Source organism: Brienomyrus brachyistius, unplaced genomic scaffold (assembly GCF_023856365.1).
Source record: "Brienomyrus brachyistius isolate T26 unplaced genomic scaffold, BBRACH_0.4 scaffold32, whole genome shotgun sequence".
Classification (NCBI taxonomy): domain Eukaryota; kingdom Metazoa; phylum Chordata; class Actinopteri; order Osteoglossiformes; family Mormyridae; genus Brienomyrus; species Brienomyrus brachyistius.
In genome coordinates, this window is record NW_026042307.1 from 3,506,494 (window position 1) to 3,522,573 (window position 16,080).

The window sequence follows — 16,080 nt, forward strand, 5'->3', positions numbered from 1 at the left end:
ATAGTTAATGAGGACTCGATTGATTGAGTAAATGTGCAAAAAATAGCGGACATTGCTCTCGGATGCTGGCCGGGAACGCGCACGTCGGCCCAGTCGGAGGTGGCGCGCCTCGATCACAGGTACAAAACTCGGTGCCTTTGTTAAGAAGCGGAGAGCATGCGCAGCGCTCCAAGAGGAATATACTGGGGATATGGGGCTACTGCTTGGATGGCATGCCGAGGTCATAACTTATATTTTATGTGTTCAAAACAAGCAATGTGTATTTGGAAAACGGAATGACAGCAACAAGTAGATGGCTATAGCTTTTTTCGGATACAGATGGGGGAGTCAAATTCCCCTGCATATCCAAGTTACAATAAATCGTGCGGAAAATCAATTCTTTGAAACGGTCCCTTAGGTCTACCGTGAGAAAACTGCCGAAAGCAGCGCTACATTAGGCGTAGTTAATTATGATTATTTTTATTGTTTATTTGTTTATTACGGTCGTTTGTGATAGATTAGCTTGAAAGTAGTAAAAGCATAACTAGCCAAAATTAATGAACCATTCTCGTGGGAAAAACATGCCTCGTACAGACTCTTTTGAACTACTTGAATACCACGAAATAACTTCTCTCCTTATTACCTCCCTTTCCAATGCTATGGATTCTCTACCAAGACAGTAAATAACGGAATTGTTTTATTCTACAGAAAAAAAGAGAAATAGCGATTGTACATTTCGGGATGATGCGCCTTATACCTTTCCTGATGCTCGGGCAATTCGTGGTGCACTTGTGGATATCCGATGCGCAGGGGGAATACTGTCACGGCTGGCTGGATGGGAACGGGAACTACCACGAAGGCTTCCAGTGCCCAGAGGGCTTCGACGCCCGGGACGCGGCCGTGTGCTGCGGCTCCTGCTCGCTGCGCTACTGCTGCGCGGCGGCGCACGCAAGGCTGGACCAGGGCGGCTGCACCAACGACCGGAGGCTGGAGAGTCCGGAGCTGGTGGCGCGTAAGTAGCTGTTTCTGCAGGCGGCTCGCATTAATTGCAAAACATGCAGCATTTAAATAAAGAACGTATACAAAAAAGAAACTTGCCAAAAGTTTTTTTAATGCAACAAGAACAATGATAAAGCAAAATGTTTTAATATGAAACATTCTTCAAATTCCGTTTTAAATTCTATCTATCTATCTATCTATCTATCTATCTATCTATCTATCTATCTATCTATCTATCTATCTATCTATCTATCTATCTATCTATCTGTCTATCATTTAACTTAATTTGAGCAAATCGAATTAATAGTGCAGTTACTTCAATTCATATTCCAACTTCAGTCTGGCACGTCAAGCATGTTAATAAATATGCGCATCACACATCACTTAGGTAATGCAGTAATAATTTATAACTTTAATAAGTTAACAATTTTAAACAACATGCCGGAGTCATGACGATTTTTATTCTGATACTTTACATTTCGTTAACCTCCAGAAAAACTAATGCAAACTGACTTCTTGGAAAATATGGCTCGATGAGAGTTCAGCCAATGGTTTTAAACCACACTAAAGAACTGGGGTATTTCTGCTATCACAACAAAAACAAACAAGTGACATTTTTGTTCACATTCCAGTGTTATTTGTATCATTTATGGGAAATAGAGCTGCAAATGACTGGAAATGTTGTATTTTAAGAATGTAAATTCTTAAATGTAAATTGTATTATTTAAAGTTACAGTATAAGCACCAAACAGGTGACAAAAATGTGTCCTTTTCCCATATACTTTTCACATATAATTCCCATATATATAATAAATGGGGTTCATCATATGCATTATCATTCAGAGCAAATATACAGGCTAGAATTTTTCACTCCTTATGTTACAGAATTAAATTCATCTCAAACCTATACTCAGTATGTGAAGGAGATAATTTACGCATTGTACGACAAAAGCAATCTATGCTCATTATGGTACAGAGCCAGTCTACATTATAAATGACAATAGCAGTTTACGTCACATATTTGCCACAACAGACCAACACTATTTATGTTCATGCATCAGATTGTAGAGGTTGAGGTGTGTGGAAGGAGTAGGGATTAGGGTGGGGAAGACATGGCTGCCCAGGGAAGGCAGCATCTAATTCCAGAGGTGGAGATTTCAGGTCCAGAAAGTACAAATCCAGACCAGGATTTTGTTTCAACCAATCAGTTGAGCATAAAGAGTCATAAGTCACAGAGTATTCAACTGGTTGGTTTAAACAAAATTCTGGACTGAGTTTGTACTTTCTACACCTGAAATCTCCACCTCTGTCTAATTCTAATGGACTTTCATCTCAATTGTTTGTACCACAGAGCCGACCTACATGCCCTTCCTGGCGGTGGGCTCCATGTTTGTGGCTTTCGTGGTTCTTGCTTCTCTGGTTGCCGTTTACTGCTGCACCTGCCTTCGGCCCAAAAGGCCGACCCAGCCGTCCCGCTGCTACTCCCTCGCCGGCTGCCAGGCGGAGACCATCCCCATGATCCTCACGGTGACCTCCTCCATCCCGCGGCCCCCCTCACGCCAGTCCAGCACCATCACCACCAGCTCCAGTGGAAGCTCCGGTCATCCAGCTACACCTACATCCAACCTGCTTCCTCCGCTCGCCTACAGTTTCTCGCTCTGCAGCCAGGATGACCTAACGAGACCCGCTTTACAGCTGCAACAGCCCCTGCACCCCTCCAGCCCTGCTTCTCGCTCCCCCTACCTCCTGATCCCCTTTGCAGGGGAAGGGCCTTTGCAGACTTCAGCCAAAGTCGAACTGGATTCCTGTCTACAGCACAGAATCACACTCCCCTTTGAAACTGAAAAGGCCACATTTACTGACTAATTTCTCCAGATAGAGGCCAATTCTCTGTATCTGTGTTGTTAGAACACAGAGGGACATGATGGCACAGATGGAGACACTGCAGTGGAGAGAGAGGCAATCTGGAAAATAAGGGAATATCTGTGATGTAGGACTCAAGAGAGGCCCGGAGAGCCCAGGCTGGGATAGCAGGCAGCCGCCCTGCCCCGCCTAGCTAGTAAAACGGGGAAGGTGTATTTTACTGTCTGGACTCTCTGTTACTTTTTAAATAAACATATGCACTTTTAAAAATGTTGTTAACTGGGTTTTTAGCCCATTTCCCCCCGAAACCACTGCAATTATTACAAAACACAGTCTGAAAAGCTGCAGGTGCTCAGGTGTCAGATCTTGAGGGGGAAAAATGACAACTGACATTCACAGTCAGAAGCCATTATGTAGAGAAAGGTTGACTTTGGTTTGTGCAGCAGGCCTGGCATCGTTACAATGCACAAGTGTATTGCTGGCCATTTTATTCAAAAGGGAAGAGCCACCTGATCAATCAAACCAAAAAGCACTGTTGGTAATTACTTTAATAATATTATCAGGAGAGTGAATTTTATACAAATGTTAGTATAACCTTTAAAGACTGAATTTGCTCCCTGTCTCTTCTTCAGTACCATCAGTTTTATTATTTTGGAGACTTAAATCAATGCAAGTGAACAAATTTAGAAGTTTTCATTTGAGCGGCACAGCAAGAATGAGTCATTTTGCATTTGTGAAATCTCTTGTCATATTTGTGTATATCAGTGTTTGTGTACAACAACAGACTTGGACAATACAGTAAAGTTCAACAGAAAATAACCTGTCACACATAATGTTTTGAATAAATATATCTCAGGTCAGAATAGTGGGTGAAACCAAAAAAGCATTGCCGCATCCCAAATTCTGCTAAGGTCAAAAAACATATGTGGCCTTCCTGTGTAGGTTGGATGGAATTTGTAATATTTAGCAATAACACCCATGTGAAAGAATTGTAATAGTTTTTAACATGAGCAAAAATTTTCTGCTTGCTTTGAATAACAAAGAGAAGGCAAACAGAAAATTCAAACACTCTCTCGTTTTGTAAATTTTATTTCCACTGTCCTTCATGGCAGTAAAAGACATAACATTTAAAAGTTGCAGCTGTTAACATGCAGTAGAATCACAACGTAAGTAAAATAAGTAAGGACAAATAAAGACAAAGGAAAAAACACATTCGAAAAAGTGCATTTCAAGTGTTAAATTCCTGAAATAGAAACAAAGTACCATTAACACTGAACTGAACAACACTTTCCATTCATGCAACCACTGACTCCACAGACGGAACATTCTGGAAAGTGGACGTGAACTCCCCCCCTTCAATATCAAAGCCCCCAAGCCGAGTTCATGCTTCTTCCTCATGTCAGATGAACAAGATTCAAAAAAAGTGCTTGGAACTTGGACAGCAAGTGTGAACACGTACACCAATGAAGTGATAAATCAATCCGTGTATCATCGGCAAATTGAAAAAGACCTTGATGCTCGGCCTGGAAAATCACACAGGAGATTCTACCAGACACGCGGTTCACTGTCTGGGAGGAAGCCAGCATGAATCCCGCTAACAGACGACGTGTCAAAGATGCCCCTCTGGAGAAACACTGTCGAAAGTTAAAACATGCTATTGACCATTACATAGAACCACTAATACAGTCAACCAGCAATACAAGCTGAGAGGAAGGTATGGGAACACAGCCGAGCTGCTAGTCTGACAGACTGGTGTCCAGTGGCAGCCTGATGAGATGAAACTCAACAACGCAGGGGGCGTACGATAGGCCATGCGGGGGGGGTTTCATGCAGACTGGCGAGGCAGCACACAGTCTCTTGCTTTCACACATAGCATCATGCTGTACGTCGGCAATGCACCTCGAATGGCACTCGCGCTACCAGCGCTCACGATAAACAGAATGGGCTAGACGCAATGGCGCCCCCTGCAGGAACACACACACATACACACACACGCGCACACACACACAAGTACTATGACTATTCTCCCATAGGGAGAGAAGGACAACCTCACAGACAGAACTTAAACCGAAGCAGCAAGAGCAGTAATAACATTAATAATAATAATAATAATAATAATAATAAAAAAATAAGAGTAGTAACTTCAAAGCAACAACAATACAAGAACGACACCCTAAAATTTCCACAATTTTTTCAAAGTATGTTAAAATTAGGTCTGGATTGGAAAAAATATATAAAGCATGCGTGTGTGATGTATTTTTTAATAATATAAAAATATGGATACACAAAAGAACTAGAGACAAGTACACTGCCAGTGACCTGGTATTTCCACTCTTTCCTCTCCAAAGCTTAATGGCACTTCTGTTTCAAGGGAGAAACTCTATTGGAAGAGCTAACATGACAACGCAGATTCAAAATTCAGGCAACATTTCTTTCCCCCACAATCCAATGCAATGCCTTTGAATTCCGTTAATTTCCTCTTAAGTTTGCGAGTGCCCTCCGAGTTTAGCGCTGAGATCCCCAATGTTCTTTAAGGCGCAGATCTTTAACACCACATCTGAGTAAATGGAAGGTACAGCTTATCCTCTAGAACACGCTGATCCACAAGTGTGGTGACAACGACCTTTAAAATGAAATATCATATATGTGTGACTATCTATGTGTTTGTAAACAGGTCTAACAACAACCAGTTTCCCAAATTAAAAACGACCACAAGGTGAAGGCTTATGTATATATCATGACGCCTTGGCATACACCGTAATTGTTACAGATCTTGTGAATTCAGATGCAAACGGACTGGGGTATCCTTATCCACAAACACATCCTGCAAAACCCTCCCAGGCCAGAGGGTAAGAATATGCTGGCCGGAACGAGGGGAACGTCTTGGTATTTCATCCACGGATTGGAGCACGGAGGTCGATCGCATCGGTGACTCTTTGGCAGCAAACACTGAGGTGCTCTCCGTTCATGGCTCTCAGCTTGCGCTGGGTGGCCGCCGTCTCTCGCCGGGAGGGGTGTGGATTTCCTGCGCCTGAGGCGCAGATTAACATGCCGATGCCTAATGAGGAACCTCAGCCAGACGCTCGTGGAAATACGGAGCTGTAATCATGGACTCGCTCTTACGACACTGTAAATTAAGACAAGCTGTTTGGCTCCATTCAGCAAGAACCCCCCACCCTTCACCCCTCCTTCCAACCAGAGCCAACAGCTCGAAATAAAACATCTTCTCTCTTCTGTCTGCCCCATAGAGAGAAATTCATACCACAGGCTGCTGAACATGAATGCAGTGCTTGTGTCTGCTTGAAACACACCTAAAACACATGAACGTTGAAGTCTTTGTTACTCAAATTCCTTCCCTGCTCCATAAATCCGTCTCCCATCTTCTCTCCCGCTAAAAATGGCAAAGGGAGTCGCTCCCAGCCTTTGCCTTGTCAGTCTCATCAGTCCTTTCCCACGCCACGCGACGCCATCGCTGCGGCTCGGGGGAAGGGCGGGGCTAGGTGCTCAGGTGGGGGTTCGGGGCCGGGCCTCACCACTCGTCCGGCCTCCGTTTGGTGGTGTCATATGCCCGGATGACCTCTGACTGCGAGACCACTCCGTTCTCATCTTGGGAGAAGGCGTAGCCATCTGTGGGGAGGGTACGACACAGGAGTTAGCGGACATGATGGCAGGGAGGAGCGGTGAGACGCTCATGCCACACGGCAAAAAGCCCTCGAAGAGATATGAAAGCACACAATTCCCCAACCTGTCACTCTAAAATGATGATGTAATTCCATCAACAAACCATCAATAAACAGTCCGAAATGTGGACTGTTAATATATGTCATGCTCATACTGTATATTAACTGTTATTATATATGTATTATCTGCAACTGTATTTGCACTGAATTTCATAGACGCTACATTCCAGAGTACTATTCCATTACCTCTGTTGAAGGGGTCATTTACCAGTCTTTCTACATTTGCTAGTTTTTTCCCCATTATTGTAAATTACTGCCAAGGTCTTGCTGGCCACTTTCTTGTTTGAATGCACCATGTTAAATGTACTTGATTGATTGGCTGGCTGACTGATTATAATTTTAATTACAGGTGACTAATTAAATCAGTTTTTGTATATCATAATGGTTATTTTATTTTCAGCATCAGAATGCAGAACCTCATTCAAAACCTGCCAGCTGATCCAGCTGGATCCAGCAGGTCCAACTCAAATTCCCAGCTTTTCCACTTTCCAAGTGCATCCTGATGTTTTTGACAAAAAGAAAATGTGGGCATTGGCCACAAAAGAAATGCACTGCAAACACACACAAAAAAACACAACCTATGGGAGAAAAAACACACAGATAATGCCTTCGCTGATTAAGGAAAGAGAGTTGCACACGACCCAGAAACACCACGGTGGCCAGGAAACACTGGGAAAGCCAACATGAAAACAAACACGGCGATAAAGCTGCCATGATTTGGCCAACACTGTTGGACATGCGGCAAATTTCTTTCCGATCGAATCAGCTGAACAAAACGAACGTACTTTTTCATTTCAGCTGTTTCCGTGGTCATCCGCTGGCATTCTAGACGTGGAGGCTATGGCCTCCCTTCTGCACTCAACACTCAGAGGTACCGACCCCTTGACTCCCAACTCACCTTCACATGTCGAGTGACTTGGCGTGTGAGGGCGGCTATTGGGGGAAGTGCATTGTGGTAATGACGTTTAACAGGTTGGTAAGAGGCTTGGAACATTTTTACATGGGGGTGAAGTGGCACTTCCTTTGTGTGTTTCAGTTAGGGGCTGGCTGGCTGGGGAAATGGCTAACCAGTAAAACATCAAACAAAGGCACAAGGCACCACACAGGCAGACTGACCAACGGCTGAAGCGTAATGTGTATGGATTGAATGTCTACTTCTGGATCTGCCTCGAATTCAACTTGGTACAACCCTGGGTGTGTCTGAGTTCTCAAAGTACCATGGGGTGGTCGAAGAATACCTGAGCTAGTTTCGTGTGTGTGTGCATGCAGATCATATGTATTCTGCATTGTGGGGACCAAATGACCCCACAATGTGATTAAAAACCTGCTATTTTGATGTTGTGGGGACCATCTTTTCGGTCCCCAGAGGGGAAAACTCAGTTTTATAAAAATATATGACTGCAATTAAAAAGACAAAAAATTTCAAAAGTCTGGTGTTTCATTTGGTTTCTTAGGGCTGGGTAGGGGATAAGGCTGTCTTTATAGGGATTAGGGTTTTACCCATAGACATGAATACAAACATATGAATACAAATGTGTGCGTGATGGGGGGACATTCAGTGGACATTAAAAGGGTTAGTTTCATTTTGTTACACCTCATTCACCATCACGCTTTAACAGTGATATGGTCAAAAGTGAAGAAGTCAGTCTTATATCAATATTCCCTTTGAAGATGTGAGTGTATGCGTGTGTCTGAATGTGTGAACGTGTGAACTTACGGAGCAGATTCTGCTGCATGGACTCTGAGCTGTACATGGTGACCGTGTTCTTCTTAAAGACGTTCTTCAGAAGCTGGGCCCTCTCCGTCAAGCTGAAAATGGACATGCACAAACAGAAAGGTACACTCATGTTCTCACCTGCCAATCAAACCTGGCCCTCCCTCAGCATGGGTTGGGAGGGAACCAATCATGAGAATCCATCACTGATCCCGCCTCCAGCTTTAGCTTCCTTGTACTATAAACACTGGCCTCTATCTTTTAAACCCTTTTAAAGTACTCTACTCTAAAAAAGTAAGCAAAACATCAAAATAATCAAAAACAAAAACATTACTGTCATGCCTGGCTCGTCAGATCCTCGTGTGTGCCACACCCCCCTGATTATCCACGTGTGCTTCCCTAATCATGCCCAGCTGTTCCCTGTTATTTTGCCCTGTCTTTTGTGTGTATCAGTCCACGTCTTGCCCTGTCCGATGTCCGTCATTGATGTTAGTGATGTCCAGTTCTTCCCGTAACCGTCTCCCTGCTAATAAACCCCCAGTTTTCCCCGTATTCAACCTGCCTGCCTCGTCCTTCCCTGCCTCCTACCCGCCAGCCTGCCCGTCCGCACCTGCGAAACCTGACAGAATGATGGACCCGAAAGAAGAAACTTCGCAGAAGACCGAGGACCAGCGTCTCGGTCTGCTGCAAGAGGTGTTTTACCGCGGAGCTACCGCCGCCCCTTGAGCGGTACCATTTCCATGTTGCACACCTGGCTAACAAAGGGGTCAGCGCTATAAGGGGCAAAGCCCGTTTTTGCGGCATCTATTCTGCCTATCCCGCCAGAACCTATTCTGCCTGTCCCGCCGGAACCTGTTCTGCCTGTCCCGCTGGCGCATGACCTGCCTGTCCCGCCTGTTACCGGTACGCCCGAGGCGCTGCCTCCGCCTGCTGCAGCCGTTACGCCCGAAGCCCCTCTGCCTCCACCCGCTGCAGCCGCTTCGCCCGAGGCCCCTCTGCCTCCACCGCCAGCTGCAGCCGCTACGCCCGAGGAGCTGCCTCCTCCGCCCGAGGCCCCTCTGCCTCCTCCGCCTGAGGCCCCTCTACCTCCGCCGCCTGAGGCCCCTCTACCTCCGCCGCCTGCGGCTGCTACTTCGCCCGAGGCCCCTCTGCCGCCGCCATTTGCTGCAGCCGCTTTGCCTGAGGCCCCTCTGCCTCCGCCCGCACCTGTGACTGTAACCCCTATGACTCCTGTGCTGGTCCCTGACCCCACTCCAGTCCCCCCCCAGCTCCAGTCCCTGAGGAGGTCCCGGACACTCTGAACTATTGCTCCTTCCTCCTTGGAGGAGGAGTTCGAATGGGACCTCTCGGGGACCTCCCTAGTGTCTCCTCTGCCCTCGCCCTGGCGAGATCGACCACGGCCTGATGCCCGCATGTCTGTGTCCCGGAAGGGAAGAGGACATAGGCGCAGGGCTAGGGTCCCACCCATCCTGCCCCCTGGCTCGCCCTCACTCGCATTGGCTAGGGCTTGGGGGGCGCCTACAGGTCCTGGGGCTCCGGGTCAGCGGTTGCCTGCATGTCCCCCTCCGACGTCTTGTCACCCTGCCTTGGCCCCGCCTCCGACATCTTGTCAGTCGCCTGCGGTTTCCCCTGCTGCGGCTCTTCCGTCGCCTGCGGGTCCACCCACTCTGGCACGTTGGGGGACGTCGCCTTGGCCAGCTGTGGCCTTGCCGTCGCCTGCAGCGGCTCCCCCTCCCTCCTTCCCTTAATCGGTTTCCCCTTCAGCTCCCTCATCGCCTCCCCTGGTGCCCCCTCTGACTTCCTCCTCGTCCCCTTCGCCTGTCCCTCGCCCTGCCTCCTCAGCCCCTCCAAGGTCCCCTCCTGCTCTGCCCTCCTGGTCGCCTGCAGCCCCTCCGGCTGCTGCCCGTCGCCCATCGTGGCTCCCTCAGACTCCCCTTAGTCCCCCATCCTTTCCTCCTTGGTCTCCCGTCTCTATCCCTCCGCTCCTCATCCCTCTGTGGCTCCGTTCACTCCTGGCCCTTTCGTTCTGCCTGTTCCCTCCGTGTCTCCATTCTTGATCTGTCTATCTGTGTTTCCCGTCCTGTGTCAGGTCTTGTCGTACTTCCTGTCCCTGTGTCTGTTCTGTGTTTCAGTTCTGTTCCCTGTTTCCCATTAATGGTCTTGTTCTTCTTCCAGGTCCCGTCTCCCCGGTCTCGTCTCGTCTGTCGCCTCCCCTGAGGCGCGCATCCGGGGGGGGTTCTGTGTCATGCGCGGCTCGTCCGATCCGTCTTCACCCGCGAAACATGACAATTATGAATACTGTTTAAGATATCGGCTAGTGATGAGCGTGTTATGTGTATGCTGCTGTGGTATTGTGCTGTATGCCTGAATTTTTATAATGCTCTGTGTACTGTCTGATAGCTATTTAATATGGACATGCTGCCACTTTTCAAAGTAAACACTCCCTTACAGACTGATGCTGTTTGTCCCTGTAGCATGTCTTAGACAGTCTTTGCCAAGCATAAAAATAAGTAAATGCCTAAGGAAAAAACGGCAGACCCTGTAAACACTGGTAAGAAAAAGATTCTCAATTTTCAGAACCCTAAAGACTTCCCATTTTCCAGTCTCCTGAATCACAGTTTCCTACATAACAAGCAAACTCACTTGCCCACCTATTCAAAACTTTAGCTCCACCCCATCAGAAAAGCAAATCTGGTTTTGGTACCCACTCATTATTAGCCTACAGCACAAGATTTTTAGTGTATGACACATAAAAGACCCCATAGATCTACACCTTGACCTATGAATGCCTGTGGATGTTGGGCATGACTTTTGATAAATCAAACAAAAAGCCTCACTCAACACTACGTACAACAAGACTCCCCCCTAGTAGGGCTTTGGCAGCGAGCCTGCCTGACATTTTAATTTGTGTTGATGGAATCAAACAGCTCACACTACCAATGGCAGCTCTCGCATTTGTAAGACGTTAACATTTCCAGTGTTCCACCAAGGGAAAAAAACTGGGGCGATATTAGCAACACACACCCAGTGAACAACTGAAAAGGCAGAACGTTAAGTTAACGTAAAGTCAAGAAATAGATCTGGTCCATCATGTGACAATGGCTTTGAAGAATCTCCTTATCTTCTTGTACAGTAACCTGAAATCCATGTACCAAGACAAGCCTTGTGAGCCTAATTAAACCAAGTGCTAATGCCAGTATACCTTGTATAGAGGTTTCTGTTTGAGTCTTATTCAAGCAGAGCTTCAGTAAGGGGGAAATGGTCAACTCAATGACACTGCATCACTCACAGGCACATTTATAAAAGAAAATTGGATGATTGAATTGTTAGAATCTATAAAATGAGGCAGCATGTGGATGTGTGCCCAGAAGCTATAAAACCAAGTAATTAATTTATTTATTTGAATTATCATCTGGTATCATAAACTCTGACAGGTTTACGCCATAGGACTTTCACACTCAACCTCTGTGGTTACTCTGGGCATCACCGTAAGGAACCCAGGTGAAAGCGATTATTCAGAAGAATGTGTAAATAATGTCTCACAACCAAATAAGAACTTAGAGAAGCAAATAAACCAGGGGGAGAGAATGGGGAAAGTTAGCGGTTTGAAGGGAGTGCACTTGAAGAAATGTGACAACAACAACATACAAGGGTTTATATGTTTCCGCACATCGAACACAGGGTCAGGGTGGCCATTAATCTTTACGGCTAAATTACATGGTGTGTCCATTAATCATGGGTGATCTTGACCTCACAGTGGAGAGGGAGTGGTCTCACGACTGCATTAAAGGCTATCCAACTTCTGCCAAAACCAACAGGCTGCCATTCGTCATGCAATTATCCTCATGCCAATGACAGCCAGAGGAAGTCCGGGTTCCACCCCCAAGCTTCGCAAAACTGGTCAAGCATGAAAAGAAAGTATGTACGGGAGTCCCGCAACAGAATCCTGCAGGCCGCAATAACTGTTCATGCTGGGGTACATTTACAGTACAAGCAGTGCAAGTGAGAGTCACAGCTCCCTAAAAGAACTGGGGTTAAAGGCCTTCCTCAAGGATCCAATGGTGAAATCATTCTGGCGGCCAGAGGATTTGAACCAACAACCTTCCAGTTAGAGGCACAGAGTCCTAAACCCCAGAGGTACACACTGCCCCATTAAAACAGAAATCCTCGATAAACTCATGGACAGTAGCTCACATGTGTCAGATCTGCAATTATCTGGTGCATCTTGTGAATCTTAACCAAGACTTTCCCAACAATTACCCTTCCTTGATGTTGTTCTACAGGATTCTCCCTATTTTGTTTGATGATGGTGTCTTGTAACATTGCAGAACCTCAAAGGTGCTTAAAAAGCTAGATTATGTGTCAGAAAAAATAGATATTCATTTATAAAAAGACCCACAACAGGGAGAAGATTCCCAGCAAGACTAAGGAGGTAAACATGATTTCTTTAAAGATATTTAGAAATTATTTAAATGTACATGCGAAGATTTAGGAAAAATAAAGGCAGAAAGGGTGGAGAGAGGTATACCTCTTCCCATGAACTACAGCCCCAGGATCTTCAGACTTGGCCTCCAACTCTTGAACTTCATCAACCAAGGTCTTGAAGCAGGACTTCTTGAACCTGAGGCACATCAGAAAAAAATGCAATTGCAGAATAATATATCACAAAGACATTCCAGTTCAAAATTTGTGTTCATGCAATTAGACATTAATGACAGGGATGAGACTCACACTTTGTAGGCCAGGTCAAAGACGAGCGAAGTAACAGGGATGAAGAGAAGGCCGGTCCAGAACACCCCTGAACTGAACATCATATGTGCCTGCATGGTATGGACACACGTTTCAGTCCAAATGGAAAGGACAGGTAGCTCAGACAAAGAGGCATGACGATACCTGCCAATACCCGAACCACCGATATGCGAATAGGAGCAGCCATGGGGTGCGTGAAGCCCCAAAGCAGATGTTTGCTTCAGCCCCATGCAGGTACAAAGACAAGGTATGGAGAAAAGGGTTCACTGGCACACTGTATGTCATCTGAGAGACGGTGGTGCTTCTCTGTGCTGTTTGTGGCGATGCTTTTCATTCCAGCTGAGATTTAGCGGCTGCTAAATCTGTTAATTCCTCATGTTACGCTTAATGATCTATAAAAACTATAATTTATTACATAAATTTCAACCGGATTTCAGGGGGATATACTACATGGGGATTATACTTTCCAGCTGGCCTGAGAATCCCTCAAACAAATTCAGTCTGTGGTAGAGAGAGGTTTGGGGTGACCTCTTGGGGTGCCCATTGTAACCCTCATCAAGAGGAACTGCTTGAAAATGCCCATATTGGACCAAATGTATGCTGGCTGTGAAATATTCACTGGGTTTAAAAGACTGAGATCTTTTTTACTGAATGGCTCAGTAAAATTACACTTTTCATTATATAAATGGGGGCGGCATGGTGGTGCAGTGGTTAGTGGTGGTTGCCTCACATCTCTGGGACCCGGGTTTGAGTCTCCGCCTCGGTCACATGTGTGTGGAGTTTGCATGTTCTCCACATGTCATCGTGGGGTTTCCTCCGGGTACTCCGGTTTCCCCCCACAGTCCTAAAAGGCTAATTGGAGTTGCTAAATTGCCCGTAGGAGTGCGTGTGTGAGTGTGCCCTGCGATTGGCTGGCCTCCCATCCTGGGTTGTTCCCTGCCTCGTGCCCATTGCTTCCGGGATAGGCTGCGGACCCCCCGCGACCCAGTAGGAAAAGCGGATTGGAAAATGGATGGATGGATGGATTATATAAATGGATCGCAACGTTAACACACTTGTTATTTCCATAAAAATAACTGCAGAATTGTCAGAAGACAACTATTAGTCTAAATGAAACCTCTGTGAAGTTCACTACATATATTCTGTATTAGGTTTTTCTGAAATTATGCTTAATTTATTAGCACTTGTACTTGTAACAATCCAGAATATTAAAGTATTTCCAAGCTTTTCTTCTTCTATATTGTAGAGCACAGCCAAATGTATGTCAGCTAGTGTCCCTGGAGTAGCTGGGGTTAAGCACTTTGCTAGAGGTCCAAAAATGACATGACTACTCGGCTAGTCATGTGACTAGAACACTTGCCCTTCTGTACACAGACCCCTAAAGGGGTGAACCACACACTATTCACATTATTCACTTATTCATTTAAGGAGTACCTTCAAGCAGCATGCTACCCTTTAAGGAATAAGGATACTCCCAGTGATTCCATACAAAATTTGCACCCACTGTGCTTGTAATGACCCATAAGTAAATGAAATGAGGAAACAAGGTATTGTGAAAACCATCTAATGGGCGCTGCTATTTTTAAGTGGTACTCAAATACACACACACACACACTTGCAGCCACTTGATGATCTGTGCCACAATTTTTCATGAGAAAAATGATCACCCATTATCAGATTACAAAAAAAAACAACATTTCTTATTTTTCCCAGCATCCTTTTACAAAACATACTAGTTTTTCCCAGACTGAACCGCACTGTTAACTGTGAGCCAAGGAGGTAAGTAGGCATCTCGATGTGAGAGAGGAAATTTTTTTAGGTCCCCACAAAGATCTGTGAATGCAATAAAAAAACTGAAAATGCTAAAGTCTCAAATTTTGTTTGTTTAATTATGGGTAAGGTTATGGCTGGGTAGGAGTCAAGGTCTAAGGTCGTCATGTTGGGATTAGAATTTTCCCCTTAGAACTGAATGGGGAGTCCCCACAAAGATATAATTACAAACCTGTGTGTGTGTATGTATATAAAGAATATAAATACAAGTATATATATAAAAACACACACACACACACACACACACACATGCATATCCATAATTCTGATATCTGCCTTTCCCTCCCTCGCCTATTATTATTACTAGGTGCTGCTCGGTTGAGGATTGAGCCATAAAATCGGCATTCCTACAGAATGTCTTGTCTGGTTTATCCGGCTTCCCAGTGACAGCTGTCCATCTCGTTGCTGGTCATCCTCTTCCGTTTTCACTTTGACGTTTGCCCACACTTATGATCTTCACCACTGCCCTTGGTCTGTCCATAACATGCCCAAAATCAGCCTGATCTTTGATGTTTCAAGTGGATTTTGTTTAGTCTTTATATCCTTAACAGTTTTCACAAGCACCAAAATCCAAAGGCCCATGTGTCATACCCTTTGTTTTCCTTCACATTTCCATCTTCACCCAGCTGCAGACCAATGTCAGCCTGTTCTTTAGGTTTCTCTATACAGTAAGAGTCTTCAGATCTTATTCCTCTTCCAGGTTCCAATGAGGTTGGTCTCTCATTATATGTATGCGGTCATGCTGAATAGGGATGGTAGCAGTGCTCACCATAGTTTAACTCCTTTATGGATTTGGAACCAAGCAGTTAATTCATATTCTATCTTGACCATGGCTACTTGTCCAGGGTACATATTCTTAAGATAGTGCCCCAGTGACATTGTCAATACAGTCAAAGGCTTTGCTGTATGATCTGTAGCATAATATTACTGGCATGTGTTATGAAAACAAATGTTTTACAATCTGTAGGCCAGTGAACTGTTTTCAAAATTTATTGGTATTAATTGGTCAGAACTTTAATTCTTCTTCAATTGCCTGCAATATTTCTAGAGGAATTTCATCTATACCCATAACTTTCTTTTTCATGATGTTCTTCTTCAGGGCCAACATGATCTCCATTTCCATCATGTATCATACCTCACTAATTGTCTTCTCATTAGTTATAATCTCCTGTTTTTCGCTTTACTATGGAGCTTCACCCTGCTGGT

General features: G+C 45.2%; 2 protein-coding genes across 5 annotated transcripts in view; one reads left to right on the forward strand and one right to left on the reverse strand.

Annotated features, from left to right (window-relative positions):
• Window positions 1-155: 155 nt before the first annotated feature.
• Window positions 156-3,111, forward strand: LOC125721180 (protein shisa-3 homolog). The gene is made up of 2 exons (XM_048997233.1): window positions 156-991; window positions 2,330-3,111. Exons 1-2 carry the CDS (start codon window positions 721-723, stop codon window positions 2,842-2,844), a joined length of 786 nt encoding a protein of 261 aa, XP_048853190.1. The 5' UTR covers window positions 156-720; the 3' UTR covers window positions 2,845-3,111.
• Window positions 3,112-3,912: 801 nt separating this feature from the next.
• LOC125721139 (phospholipid-transporting ATPase IA) overlaps window positions 3,913-16,080 on the reverse strand; it is a 132,765-nt gene continuing 120,597 nt past the window's right edge. For all 4 annotated transcript variants that reach the window (XM_048997151.1, XM_048997150.1, XM_048997154.1 and 1 more), the window contains 4 exons: window positions 13,027-13,115; window positions 12,824-12,916; window positions 8,299-8,390; window positions 3,913-6,468 (listed from right to left, as the gene is read on the reverse strand). In XM_048997151.1, the coding sequence (XP_048853108.1) occupies window positions 6,371-6,468; window positions 8,299-8,390; window positions 12,824-12,916; window positions 13,027-13,115 (372 nt within the window). In that variant the 3' untranslated portion in view covers window positions 3,913-6,370. The remainder of the gene's footprint in view (window positions 6,469-8,298; window positions 8,391-12,823; window positions 12,917-13,026; window positions 13,116-16,080) is intronic.

Bases quoted from the DNA above. Each gene is read 5' to 3' on its own strand.
- LOC125721180 (XM_048997233.1), top strand. From the start codon at position 721: ATGATGCGCCTTATACCTTTCCTGATGCTCGGGCAATTCGTGGTGCAC. The intron at 992-2,329 runs GTAAGTAGCTGT...TTTGTACCACAG, and splicing joins GAGTCCGGAGCTGGTGGCGC to AGCCGACCTACATGCCCTTC.